The following is a 13,699-nucleotide window of genomic DNA, read 5'->3' as shown; positions in this document are numbered from 1 at the left end:
CACTCCCCAAGTGAGCGCAATGGCCGGTGCTATGCCAATCCATAGCCAGGAGCCAGGAACTTCCTCCAGGTATCCCACAAGGGTGCAGGGTCCCAAAGCATTGGGCCGACCTTGACTGCTTTCCCAGGCCACAAGCAGGGAGCTGGATGGGAAGTGGAGCTGCTGGGATTAGAACCAGCACCAATATGGAATCCTGGCATGTTCAAAGTGAGGACTTCAGCTGCTAGACCACACTGCCAGGCCCAGTATCTATTGATATCTTAATTCTTGTGATCAAATGTGTGACCTTTCAATTTTCTTCAATCCTTCTTTTCCACATTCTCTACTTTCCAAACTCATAAAGAGGGATGAAACAGACTCATTAACATGATTCTGTACTCATATTCCCATCTGAAAGGCAAATCATAATTCAACTAGCAATTGGGTTTATATATAACTGTTTTGTCCAACCAGAAATTGAACTGGTAGTGATTATACATGAATAATGGGTGTAAATATTTTACTCTGGAAATTGAAGAGCCTCAATGCAATATCTTAGCTGAAGTTTGAATGCATAGGTAGCACACGTGTAAGTGCTGTTGAAGGTAGACTGGGAAGGCGGATGGTACATAACAGTAACGACCACAGCAGTTCTTTGTTTTGCAGCTCTCTCGAACCTCTGATGTGTAACCTGCTCTCTAGACTTCAGTTGCCTTGATTTTAGCTGAGGATTGCACAAACAATTACATTTTCAGGAATGTTTGAGCTCTTTGGTGTTGTTCATGGAGTTGTACATTCAACTATTTGTCATTCCATTTTATCTACTCTCAGAAGTACATTTGGAACATTATTGCTAATTTTGATGATTTTTAACCCTTGCTTTTCTATTATATTAGCACATGTAGTATAGCTCATTTGAATTATTGTAAAGATTAACTTGCCTCATTTAATGTACCTCTAAATGTATCCGCTATTACAAGCATCAGGTTTTAAGTTTTTCAGAAGGTGAGGTCAAGAGAGATGGACAGTAGGCTATGAAGTTTACATTAATAGAAGGAAGTATCTCACTTCATCAGAAGTGGAATTTGTAAATAAAAGCGGGACCTTTTTGTAACTAAAGGTTCTTTTCCCTCTTTACTCAGGTGGGCACTGAATTCACGACAGTCCTGTACAATTTCATGTGTAACAGCAGTTGTGTTGGAGGGATGAACCGCCGACCAATTTTAATCATTGTTACTCTAGAAACCAGAGAGTAAGTGACATATGTAGAGCTGTGCATTCTAATACAATTTCATGGGCTAAGGGCAAAGTGAAATTGTGTCTGCTTTATTGTGGACTTTGCAAGTGCATCAGAGAGCTGCTGGTGATTTTTGTCCTTTGTGCTTTAAATCCATGCTGCAAATGCTTACATAAAAGATCTAAGGAAGTGGAGTCAGAAAGGGGTGGGTAAAGGTAGAGGAGGCAGAAAGAGCTGAGGAGGTGTGCAATTCACTTCATACCTGAATTCTTGACATTCAGCTGGAATTGTTTCTGATTAGACAGTGTTTGTTTTCATGTGGCCCTCAAAGCATTTAGCAGTTTCTTTGAGTAAGTCTGGGCTGCCTTAGGGGATTTTATCACAAGACACCCACTGGCTTAACTCAAGTTTCCTTCAAAATATGTAGCTAAATACAGCTGTTCAGCTAATGGCTTGGAGGTTCTTTGCAGAACAAATGGAATGTTATTTTCTAATGTTGCTTGTGGCATATAAGCACTTTTGTGTTCTGCCAAGTAATTTTGATGCATCCTCCAAGAATGCATGGATGAGCTGGTGGGAATGGCCAAGAGTAGAAATAGACAGGGGAAAAGTCCAAATGACCTTTCAAATTCCTTCAACTTAACTCTGTATCCTCTCTTCTCTTATTCCCAAGTGGGCAAGTCCTGGGCAGGCGTTGCTTTGAGGCCCGCATCTGTGCTTGTCCAGGAAGAGACCGGAAGGCAGATGAAGACAGCATCCGAAAGCAGCAGGTTTCGGACAGCGCAAAGAATGGTGACGGTACGAAGCGCCGTAAGTAGATGTAGTGGATGAAAGAGGTTGGAGTGAGTTCTCCACAAACATTGCGGGAAAATAAAGAAAATTTATGAGAAGATCCATGAGTTTTAGTGGCAAGATGACTGCCCATGTTTCATGGGAATAGTTGTGGCATTGACGGAGGACAGCAGCTGTGCACTGTGAACTCCAAAAAGCAGTCACAGTTAGGATTTCTTGGTGTGGTGTTCCCATAATGTGACTTCCACACCAACAGCATTAACACTGTCTGGAAACTGGGTGAAAACAGAAATTCTGAAGTCCCAGATATGCTCTGTCAGAAACTGGAATAGAGATGGAGCAATCTGTATGTAGAAAGGTCTTCTGGTCATTCTACCAGTTAAAGGTTGAGAATCAGTATCTTACTGGTTGGTATCAATACATCTTTGTGGCTGAACATGAGGCTTGAAAATAGCATCTGCCTGTCTCATGACTGGAAACAGCGAGACTTGGAATCTCTGTCCTAAAGCTGGTTCTGGAGAATATGCAGATCAAAATTATGTGTGTTTCACTTTATGACTATCTCAAGGTCTCTCTTACTTAGTTGCTTTCCAAATTTCACCTTTTAATCAAAGAGGGTTTTTGTTTTTTTGTTGTTTTGTTTTAAGTGAAGTATTTCAAAGAGTATACAGTGCAAAATAAATGGAAGCAGGGTTACTGCAGCTGGGAGTTGGAGGTGGCTTTTGGCTCTATGTTCTAACATCAAACACAATTTGCTGATGACATGTACCACCACAGAGCCTACAATTCCAGGTCATGATGTATGAAAACCATATATTTACAGATGTTCTAACATGCTTGCAATTTTCTCCCAACAAATATATTGCATAAGCCTGACTTTTTTACAATTTTTTAAGATTTATTTATTTTTGTTGGAAAAGCAGATTTACAGAGAGGAGAGTAAGAGACAGCTTCCATCCATTGGTTCAGTCCCTAAAGGGCTGTAATGGCTGGAGCTGAGCCAATTTGAAGCCTGAAATCATGAGGTGTCCCAAGGCATTGGGCCATCCTCAACTACTTTCCCAGGCCACAAGCAGGGAGCTGGGTGAGAGGGAAGCAGCCAGAACACAAATCAGCGCCATTAAGACAAGCTGGTGGCAGAGGATTAGCCAATTGCAACATTGTGCCAGCTCCAACAAATATTTTAAAGTATTTTGTGCAGTACCTTATTTTCTGACAAAGATTTAGCCATTATCATTCAGAAGATGCAAAATATTTTATTGGAGAACCTCCTATCACATCAAGTTTAAGTGTTTGATATGACATGTTAGACTGTTAGGCTGTTTCTGTCTTTAGTCATTCCTCAAAAAGTTATGTATTTATTTGATAAAAGTTATTTTACCCTTATCTTTGCATAGTAAGTTCATTTTTAAACTCTTCCCTGGATTACAAATTAATTATCTTCAATAAGAAGAAATTATCTGAATTTTTGTAAAGCGATCGTCTCTATTCTTTCAATCCTGGATACAATTTATATTTCAGAAAACTATGATAGCTTACCACTCATTCACTTGAATAAGACAATGTCCACAATACGCATTCGCCTACTTGAAAAATAAAATGCAAAACTGATTTCTGTTCTTGTACTGAGCAGCTATTCACAGAAAGCCCCAGGCTAGGCAGAGTTCTTTCTGCACCACCTAAGCTGAAGGCTGATGCTCAGTGTTAGGATCATCCTCCTTTCATTGGGTGCTCCCGCGCTTGTTCTTGCTCAGACTGCATGTGGTGTAAAAGTAGTCATCACCAATTAAATGGATACTTAAGAATAAAATTTTTAACATGTTTCTGGTGCTACTGCATGTTTAATATGCATTTAATATTAATATTTAATTGTTGAATAGGTTTAATATATATCATTGCTTTAGAAATATTCCTAAGAGGTAAACTAGTATTTTTTTTCCCAGCCTTTCGTCAGAACACTCACGGTATCCAGATGACATCCATCAAGAAACGAAGATCCCCGGATGATGAGCTCTTGTACTTACCAGTGAGTCTCCTTTGGGTGCTCATTATTTTACTTCATTGTAATGATATTTGTGGGAGTTTTTCGATACAGATATCCTCCAGTTACCTTTGGAAATGGCAAAAAAGGTGTCTTAGCATCATTTTTTTTTAATGTCCTAAACTTCTGGAGGCTACAAGAACTCCCTGCAAAGGGCCAACCTGGTGGGGTGCTGATGAGGCCTTTTACCCATTTGTAAATTTCTACTTTTTCCTGTATCTTCAGCTGGCAGATGTAAGACTGAAGAGTTCAGTAGGGTCCACTTCATAAGGACCCAAATGCCATTGACAAACACAGCACCCTTATAACCTAAATTACCATCCAAACACCTCACAAAGTTAATCCCATCATGTCTGAAGTTGGGATTTCAATATACACATTTTGAAGGGAGTTTAAAGCATTTAGTAATAATGGCAGAATGGTGGGAGGGAAGCAGGTTAGTAAGATGAAGTAAGTGTGATTTATTACTATTATTATTATTATTACTACTATTATTTAAAGCAGGAGGGTCAGGCATTTGGTCTGGTAGCTAGGGTATCTCATACCATTCTTATATCCTGTATTGCAGTGTGTAAGTTTACAGCACCACACCTGATTCTAGCTGTCTGCTACCCACACTCTGGAAGGAAGCAGGTGCTCTCTGCACCCATTCCCAGACGATGGCTTTGGCCTGAGCTATCCCTGTCCATTATGGACATTTGGGAACTGAAGCAACAGATGGGGGTTGTCTGTGCTTAAGCCTCACCCCCTCTCTGATTCTCTGTCAAATAAATAAATAATACGGAAATGTTATATCTTTCCATAATTTAGAATGTAGTAATAGAATGAGTTCCTTTTCTTACCTATCCACCCAATCAGAGCTATCTTCACAACAGAATATTTTTTATTTATGTCTAAATTTAATATACACTTCATTATTTCATGATAAAATTATCCTGGAAAGTATGGTCTAAATATTGTCAGAAAGATTATAAAAAGCTAATAACACAGCAGTTCTAGAAAGTTTGTTTTGATTTTTTTAAGAAGTTTTATGAAAAATACCTCAACAAGGCACGGTCCTCAGTAGTATGTGCATAGCTGGAAGCTTCAGTCCTATTGTTATGTAATAGATTATTCACTTCCACAGGGAACATTGAACCTCTCTAAATCAGAAGTTAGGCTACACTATTAGACTATGCTTCCAGTTGGTCGAATTCTTGCTACATTAGTTCTTTGTTGTCTAGAGTGACAATAGATTTTTGGTGGACCGAATAGTCCTTAATGCAATGTAAACTAAGGCAAGCAGGATGAAAACAATCTAAAACTATCACCCTGGGATTGAAGTTGAAGCAACTCAACAGGTTTGGGTGTGTCACAGCTTTTGTCACATGTTCTTTGGGCTGCAGTGCTTAAGGAAATAGACTGCTGGTTGGCCAACTGTACAGTGACTTACCTGGAATTGTCCATGTGTTGTTTGTAAAGCTGAATACAGAAACTCACTAGAGTTTTCAGCAAAATATTACACTTGATGTACTAATGTCTCCGAAGATATAATATGCTTTCAGATGCTGAGATAAATACCTAAAAAAAATCCAAAATCATTTATTTATTTATTTACTTACTTACTTGAGAAATACACAGTCGGGTGGAGGGGAGGCAGAGAGGAAGATAAAAGAGAGAGAGGAAGACATAGAGAAGGAAGGAATGGAGAGAGGGAGAAGGAAGAGAGATCCCGACTCTTGGTCCATTCTGCGAACACATTCAATGGCTGGGGGTTAAGTCAGAAGCTCGAAATTCTGTCCATGTCCCAACATGAGTGAAAAAGACTCAGTTACTTGAGCCATTATCATTTGATTTCTATGGTGAATATTTTCTGGAAACTTAATTGAGGAGGCAGAGTTCGTAATTTAACCCAGGAATTCTGATATGGGATACACATATTTCAACCGATGCATTAGATTAAACGTATGTATTAGTCTGGACTTGTCCCTGAAAAAGCTATGTTCAATCAAATTTCAGTCTGTACTCTTGGAAGCAGCACCATGTAATGATTTGTATCTTAAGTGAAAAACTAGCAAAATCAACGTATGTGAAAAATTACTAACTTAGTATATATTTTGTTGGTATTTGATAATACCAGATGGGCTGGACCTTAGGCATTTAGCAATTTGTAGGACATAGTTCTGCTTTTAAAGAGGTTGCCTTCTACTGAGGACTCAGGCAGCTACAACATGATGAAGTAACTGCTGGGCGTGGAATGCAGAAGACACAAGGAAAACCAGATACAGACCAAATGTGTACAGTTTAGGGAGGCTTCATAGAGAAGGTCCCCCCCGAGGCTTGGATGTGGAGAAGATAATCCAAACAAATTAAGACAATCTTTTCATTTCTGAATTTTTACATGTTATGCTTCTTTCCTCAGGCTGGGATAGAAGTGAGATGAGTAAGATGCCACAGTGCATACTGTGAAGGGGCTTTCAGTCAGCACTCTGCAGGGACATTGCTTGCCTGTGGTCCTAATTGTGCTTTTTAAAACTTTTGCCAGGCTGAACACTTTTGTCCTTCCATGGATAGAAGTAAATTATGCTCAGTTTTCATGGTAGCTTTGTTTTCATCAATGCTCCTACAGACAGCAGAAATTTACAATTCTATGGCCCTCTGACCTCAACGCTTTTGTTATAAGACATATGCATGACCTTTTTTGCGTGTTTACTGGAATACGTTTTCTTATTTGATATATAATATTGACTTAATAGCATGGAATTCACAGCCAACAGCACTGGGGATAGACCATGCCTAGACAATGCTCATCATACACATCTATTTTCTCCACAAGGCATTCTTTCTTGTACATAAGTGTACTAAACAGCATGATGGCATTACCTTAAAGGCTGTTATAAACAGCAAGATCACCAACAAGAAGCAGAAAAATGTGGAAAATTCAAAGCTAAATAGAGCTCACAAAAGAACCTTGCTTAAACTGTAAGGGCATCTCCTTGTTGCCCTCAGCTTGAATATGTTCAGGTGATTCTAGCTTTAGTTTACACTCTGCAGGTCTCTGAATGATCACAAAAGTACCAGTCCTGATTTCTGATGTCACAAATGAGTGTTAGTGAGTAGCAGGTTTTGCAAAGCCCAAGTCCATACATCATGAAGATTGCACTCCAGCTCTTTATTTTGCCTCTTTGCATTTACCCTCTTACACAGGTGAGGGGCCGCGAGACTTATGAGATGCTGTTGAAGATCAAGGAGTCCCTGGAACTCATGCAATACCTTCCTCAGCACACGATTGAAACCTACAGACAACAACAGCAGCAGCAGCACCAGCACTTACTTCAGAAACAGTGAGTGTGTCCACATGTCCTGAGGGAGCATGAGCAAGACTGATGCTTTCCTATTAGTGGTTCGGAGCTAGATGGGTAACAGGGAAGATGACACTATGAAATGGCTGATTGCATTAGCTTGACATTACTTGGTATGGCTTTCAGTTTTAGTTTCAACTTTCCTGTGTTCTGATAATGACTCCAGACTAGTGAATCACCGAGAATTCGGTCTGTTTCTGATCCGTACATATCTACCAATGAACGAATTCCCAGGATACAGTATATGTATATTTAAATGTATATTACAGATTATGTATATTTAAAAATGTAGAATCTTCCCTCATCCTAGTGGATTGCCTCATGCATCTCCTAGGACACACAAGGTCCATGTCTGGGAATAATTCTGTAGAATTAGAGCAAATGGGTTTTACTACAGGATTTCTTATATGAGTGCTGTGTTGAGAAAGATTCTAAAACCTAGTGCATGCTTACTGGAAATGTCTTGGTGTGAGAGGACAAAACAGTACTATACTGTGATTTAGAATCCTTGCTCTATAGTATGTTTTAGCACACATTTATGCATGAATCTGGCAAACATATTAGCATTACACACAGCCCAACTGCTTTTGCCTGTTATTTGAAAGACAGAATTACAAAGAGGGAGAGACAGAGATGAGAAGAGAAAGATCTTTCATCTGTTGATTCAGTGCCCAAATGGCTGTAACAGCCAAGGTAGACTGAAGCCAGGAACCAGGCACGTCATCCAGTTCTCCCACATGCATGGCAGGGCCCAGACACTTGGACCATCTGCTGCTGCTGCTACTTTTCCCAGCACATTAGCAGAAAGTTGGATTGGAAATGGAGCAGCCAGGACATGAATCAGTGCCTGTGTAGGATACCCCATTGTAGGTAGTGGTTTTACCAGCTGTGCCACAAAGCTGGTCACCTAAACAACTAATTCGTATGTTAGATTTTACATTGAATATTGAATCTTTAATAATGCCAATTGTTTCATGACTAATAAGAAGAGTAGATTTTATAAATCCATAAGAATTTGGCTAATCAGAACTCTGCTTATACTTAACTTTCAATGGTTAACAATAATCATTTGCTAATTGAATTAAGATTTTTTCATATATGTAAGAAGAATTGCCAGTCTTTGCAGATAAATATAAAGTATATACTTTTTAGGATCTACCTAATACAGTCCCCCTTACAGAAAAAAAGAAACGAAGCCTTACCTTCCTCTAAGTTTAAGCAAATTAATAATAAAATAAAATAAAAATGAAGAAGTTAAAAAATAAGACATTTATCTTTCCTGAAACAAAGAGTACCTTTTAAAATAAATTCATACAAGCAATACAATAATACTCTTTCCCAATATGTTATTAGCCACTGTAAAGAGACAGCTATAGAGAGTGTAATAAACAGGGATCCTACTTCTTTTATTAACCCACAAAAGTCAATGTGGACTAGAATGCCTCTCAGATAGTCAGGAGGTATTGGATAGCATCTATTGGCTGTGGGCTGAAGTGGGCAGCAAAGAAAGAGAAAAGAAGCATGTTCTCTCTTCAAAGAACTTTTAGTTGTTAGGTGTTTAAGACCCTTTTGGCTGGAAAGAATCTCACCATTTACTGTTTAGCATGAAAGCTTTGCAAATTGAAATTACAGGGGATTTTTACCTAAGGCTTTGCAGAAAGTTTAATCAGCCGATTCCTTGGGGACACAAAGTGTTCTAACAGAATTAGAACTCAGGGTTGCAGGCAGAATTCCTAGTGCTGATCACATGGATTTGCTGTGAAATCATATGGAAATGCACGTTAATATATTCAAATACAGATTCGATTTAGTTCTCGTATAAGTCATACAAGGATCAAAGAAATGAAGACATGAAATCATTTATAGACTTAAGGGAAAGAACTGCCTTTCCCAAGATTTGGTGGTTCATAAAATACTCCAAATTGCTTCCAGTTCACTCTGGTGAAGTTTAACTGGTTGAAAAGTCCCCAGGAGAATCACACAGTGAAGCACTATGCTGAACTGGCTGATCTGCTCTTCTGTCGCCTGTTTATTTTGTTGTTGTTGTTGTTTTTCTAGTTTACAGGAAAAGTTTGACTATTTAGCACAAAGATAGGTCAGCTTCTGTTTCTTGTAAAATATTGGTCGTAGGCACTTCAGACTTTCTGTGCCCTCTTGCAACTATTCATCCCATGATTCCAGCACAAAAAACAGATACCTGGAATACATAAGTGTGAAGTGGGAAAGGTTATTGCAATAAAATCTTAACTTGTGGACCCTGAAATTGAACTTCGTATGTTTTTTTCTTAGATTCTGTGAAACACTGTTTTCCTTTTGATTCTCACTACTGCATTTTTATGCTCAAAAACATTGTCAATCTATGAGCCCAGTCTGGCTTCATCACTGCCATTTATACCAATCACTATAGTCCGTAGATGAGTGGTTCTTCTTTAGTTGGTTCTTGAGACTCAGATGTTATTTGGTAGTTACAAGCTAATATATATATCCAAAATATGGAGGTATTAACATGACTTTAGAATGTCTTAAGCAACATTCCATTGTTTAACAAGCACTGTAACAATTTTTAACAGAGATCTCTTTCTTCTTAGAAAGTGAGGTATGTCCATGTAGGAATGGAATATGGCTAATGATGCAGCCCCTTTATCAGATAAGACCAAATAGTTGACTCATTTAACAGTTATTCATCAAAGATCTGCCATGCGTTAGCATTAGTATTAAGGAAAAAGAAGATGGTGTTCCTATCTTTCTTTATCTGGCAGCACAATGGGTAATTCGTAATTAAAATATGCTTTGAATATTAATGAAGGTCCAGAAATTCAGTCTCAAAGTTGTAAAAATTAGTAGCAAACGTTTAAGTAACATCCATGGATCACACAAGAAAGGGAATAGTTTGGTACAGTGGTTTTAGAGTTTGTAATCCACATGGATAGACCTCCAGTAGAGCCAAATGCTATCTGTGCTTGCTGGAGTGAGGCACATGCAAATGCGTAATCCTTTGTTCCTACATGGTGAGTGACACTGGGCTTCCCGTCTCGCTGGTTAGCATCGCTCTCAATAAAGTTTACTTATTACCCATGTGCCTTATAATAATTTATTTCATCTGAAAAGACTCTTTTATTTAAAATTGAGTTTGTTAAACAGACCATAAGACTTTAGGGACACATTTTCATTTGGTTTTTGTTTGTTTGCATGTGTGGCCATAGAAAAACAATGAAAAATGAGAAACTATATTGATTTTTGGTGTGATCCATTAAAAGTAACATATGCATGATTTTGAGTTATATCTCACATCTCTGGTAACTTGTGCATGAAAATCTAACAGACTGTAAAGTGAACGTTTGAGAAAATATACACATTTTGTCTAATTATGCTTTTACAACATCACACATATATGGACCTCCTATGAATGATATCCATCAATGTAAATCCTGACATTTTTCTGCTGAGATTTTTTCAATTCTTTTGTTTTCATGTTAATACGAAGAAAAAGCTGCAATGATCAGAAAAAATGGAAATATAATTTTCTGGCAATCATTTCTTGGGAAATGCTGCGAATAGCCTTCAAGATCATACTGCCGATTTTATACTGTTCAGGAATCAATTTCGTTTATAGTAAAAGGAAAATTAGTGTGAGGGTGACAAATATTTTCTGCTTAACTATTTTGTCAGTTTTATGCTGTATTTTTTTTTCTCTGCTAACTTTTTATTTGTGCATGGTTTTCTTTTTAAAAAAATCTTTCAAAATTACCTTCATGATCATAAGCTTTTGTGAATGTTAGATTTCTTGTTAATCAAATTGTCACAAATATAAATAGTCTCTGCATTCTTTTTGAAAGACATTTGATTTTAGTTGATTTGCTCATATGGGTGTAAATATGTAAAGTTAGGTTTACATAAGGCAGCATTTGCGTTGAAAAAATTGGACTCCTTTTTGTACTAGATGGCTTGCCTTTATGTGTTCAAGGGATATTGATTCTTCAGACAGTTTTAGAAAACCGACTTAACACATATTTTGCAGTATTGGAATTTCTATATTTCAAAGCAGATTCATCCTTTTTTTCCACTTTTTTTTTTTTTTACTTCATCATTTATCTTGCCTGGTATCCTGATTTCAAGCCTACATCACTTTGTTACAAAATTGCATTGCTATTTCTCAGGAAAATTATTTTTATTTATGTATTTATTTATTTTAGCTTCTATAGGGCAAATTTTTAATTTGAATGCAAGTGTCTATCCTGTGCCTGTAGTGCATTTCTGTATGATTTGACCATTGTGTTTCAGTAGCAACACAAGTCAAGCAATAATGCTACAAAACTGAGTCCAGAAGGCTCTGCAGTCTCTCCCACTATATCTTGGCAAACTGACACCCAGAGACTATACTGGTGATTTCATATACAGTTTACAGTAATGTTACAAAATCAGATTGGAACATAGAGGATTTACATTGCAGTCTCTGGTCTGCTTAACTGGTTAAGCAAATTTTCATAAAATAGGCTGGCACATTAGCTCAACTGCCTAATTCTCTACCTCCAAATGCCAGAATCCCATATGGGCACTGGTTCATGTCCCAGCTGCTCCCCTTCCAATCCAGTTCCCTGCTTACAGCCTGGGAAAGCAGTGAAGGATGGTCCGAAACTTTGGGACCCCACACCCATATGGGAGATCTGGAAAAAGCTCTTGGCTTCTGGCTTCAGATCAGCTCAGCTCTGGCCATTGTAATCATATGGGGAGTGAGCCAGAGCATGGTGGATCTTTCTGTCTTTCCATCTCTTGGTAAAACTGCCTTTCTAGTAAGAATACATTTAAATTATTTTTTAAAGTTTAATGAAAGTAAAGCACAAACTACACATGTATTTCAAAAAATTCCTGGGAAAAGCAATTAAAAGATTAAATTTTTGGTTAAAAAAATTCTTTGGAAGTCTCTGCAAATAAGGAGTTTCCACAAGATTTGGGGAAAATGCATATAATGAAAAACTCTGTGTGGAATTTTTTTTTTATCTGAAAGACAGGGAAAGAGTTGGAGGCCAACCTGTGTCATCTTTTGATTTGCTGCCTATAATGTTCACAACAGCCAGAGTGGGGCCAAGTCAAAGCCAACAGGAGGAACACTATACAGGACTCCATTGTGAGAGATCCACGTGTAAGATCCAAGTATTTGAGCTTTCACCTGCTCCTGGCCAGTGTGCTCAAGCCCATCAGATGGTACTTTGCCATTTCCAGTTAAAATTCTATTTCCTTAAGCTGACTTGGTTGTGGTTATCACCAAGAATATTGCCTTTTTTCCCATCACATTCATGTGACTGAAAGAGAAGAAAGCGATATTTCAGGATTATCAATCTAGAAGAGAGCAGAGGACAGAAATCTCGAAACTGATAGAAGGTATTGACTTAGTTTTGCTGTTGATAGAAACCTACTTTACATTTCCTGAGTGTTAGAAAGTCCGGCTTTCTAGGTAAAATTGGAAGAATACTGGAAATTTAATATGGTTCAAAATAGATTAAAGAAACAGCAAACATTTTTACTGTTGACATATTGTTACCTTAACTTCACAGCTATGTTATGAATTTTTCAGAGTAATGTTATGAATTTTTCAGAGTAATTTATTGGCTGTGAGTTGGTAATGAATATAAAAAATCAAAGATGAACACACTTTCTCACATCTCAATAGTATAAGTTCTAGGTTAGTAATTTTAAATATTTATAGTTCACATACTCTTTTAATGGGTAGAACACTTGTATGATCTTAGCATGCTGTTGTATGTTCATCTTCGCTTTATGGCAAATGATCAATTCTAATAACCAATCCAGAGTTTGGAGCTATAGTGTTCAGCTGGCAGTAAACTGGTTCCTTATTGTGTCATATAAACTAAGATGATACTAATGCTTGCTGATGAGATGGCCTGCTGACTTCCAGCCGGTACTAAATAGAACCGGCCTTTTCTTCTGAACATAGCCAAAGGTGATTTAAAAAAACACTCTGGGAAATAACTGCCAAGCTATTCATGGAGTTACACAACTTCTAAAAAATAAAAAGGGCTTTTTTCCCCCTGAAATCCTGTGACATAATTGATTTCTTAATTATGCAAAGGCTGCATTCATGAGTTTGATGTATGCATTTATAGGCCAAGCTTGTGACTGAAAGGATTAAGATACTATCCGTCTCAATGTGGGCACATAGACAATACTCATTAATAGTGCTTTACAATGTGTGATGACACAGACATTGTGCTGAAAAAGATCATATTTCTTCATATTTCATAGTTAGACTAGACAAGAACATTAATGAGCTTTAGTAATTGAACAGATGAT

The 13,699-nt window shown here is 37.7% G+C and overlaps 1 protein-coding gene across 9 annotated transcripts in view; it reads left to right on the top strand.

The window, feature by feature from the left end:
* The window catches only part of TP63 (tumor protein p63), a 204,330-nt gene that overhangs the window by 178,269 nt on the left and 12,362 nt on the right, over window positions 1–13,699 (top strand). For 5 of the 9 annotated variants that reach the window (XM_041002855.1, XM_041002851.1, XM_041002853.1 and 2 more), the window contains 4 exons: window positions 1,122–1,231; window positions 1,890–2,026; window positions 3,952–4,034; window positions 7,236–7,372. In XM_041002855.1, coding sequence (XP_040858789.1) covers window positions 1,122–1,231; window positions 1,890–2,026; window positions 3,952–4,034; window positions 7,236–7,372 — 467 coding nt within the window. The remainder of the gene's footprint in view (window positions 1–1,121; window positions 1,232–1,889; window positions 2,027–3,951; window positions 4,035–7,235; window positions 7,373–13,699) is intronic. The other 4 variants (XM_041002852.1, XM_041002858.1, XM_041002859.1 and 1 more) reach the window with 1 other exon arrangement.

The sequence above is a fragment of the Ochotona curzoniae genome, unplaced genomic scaffold (assembly GCF_017591425.1).
Source record: "Ochotona curzoniae isolate NIBS_2020 unplaced genomic scaffold, NIBS_Ocur_1.0 scaffold_2587, whole genome shotgun sequence".
Lineage (NCBI taxonomy): Eukaryota > Metazoa > Chordata > Mammalia > Lagomorpha > Ochotonidae > Ochotona > Ochotona curzoniae.
Note: the sequence above shows the minus strand (reverse complement) of the source record. Positions and strands in the feature narration are given on the sequence as shown.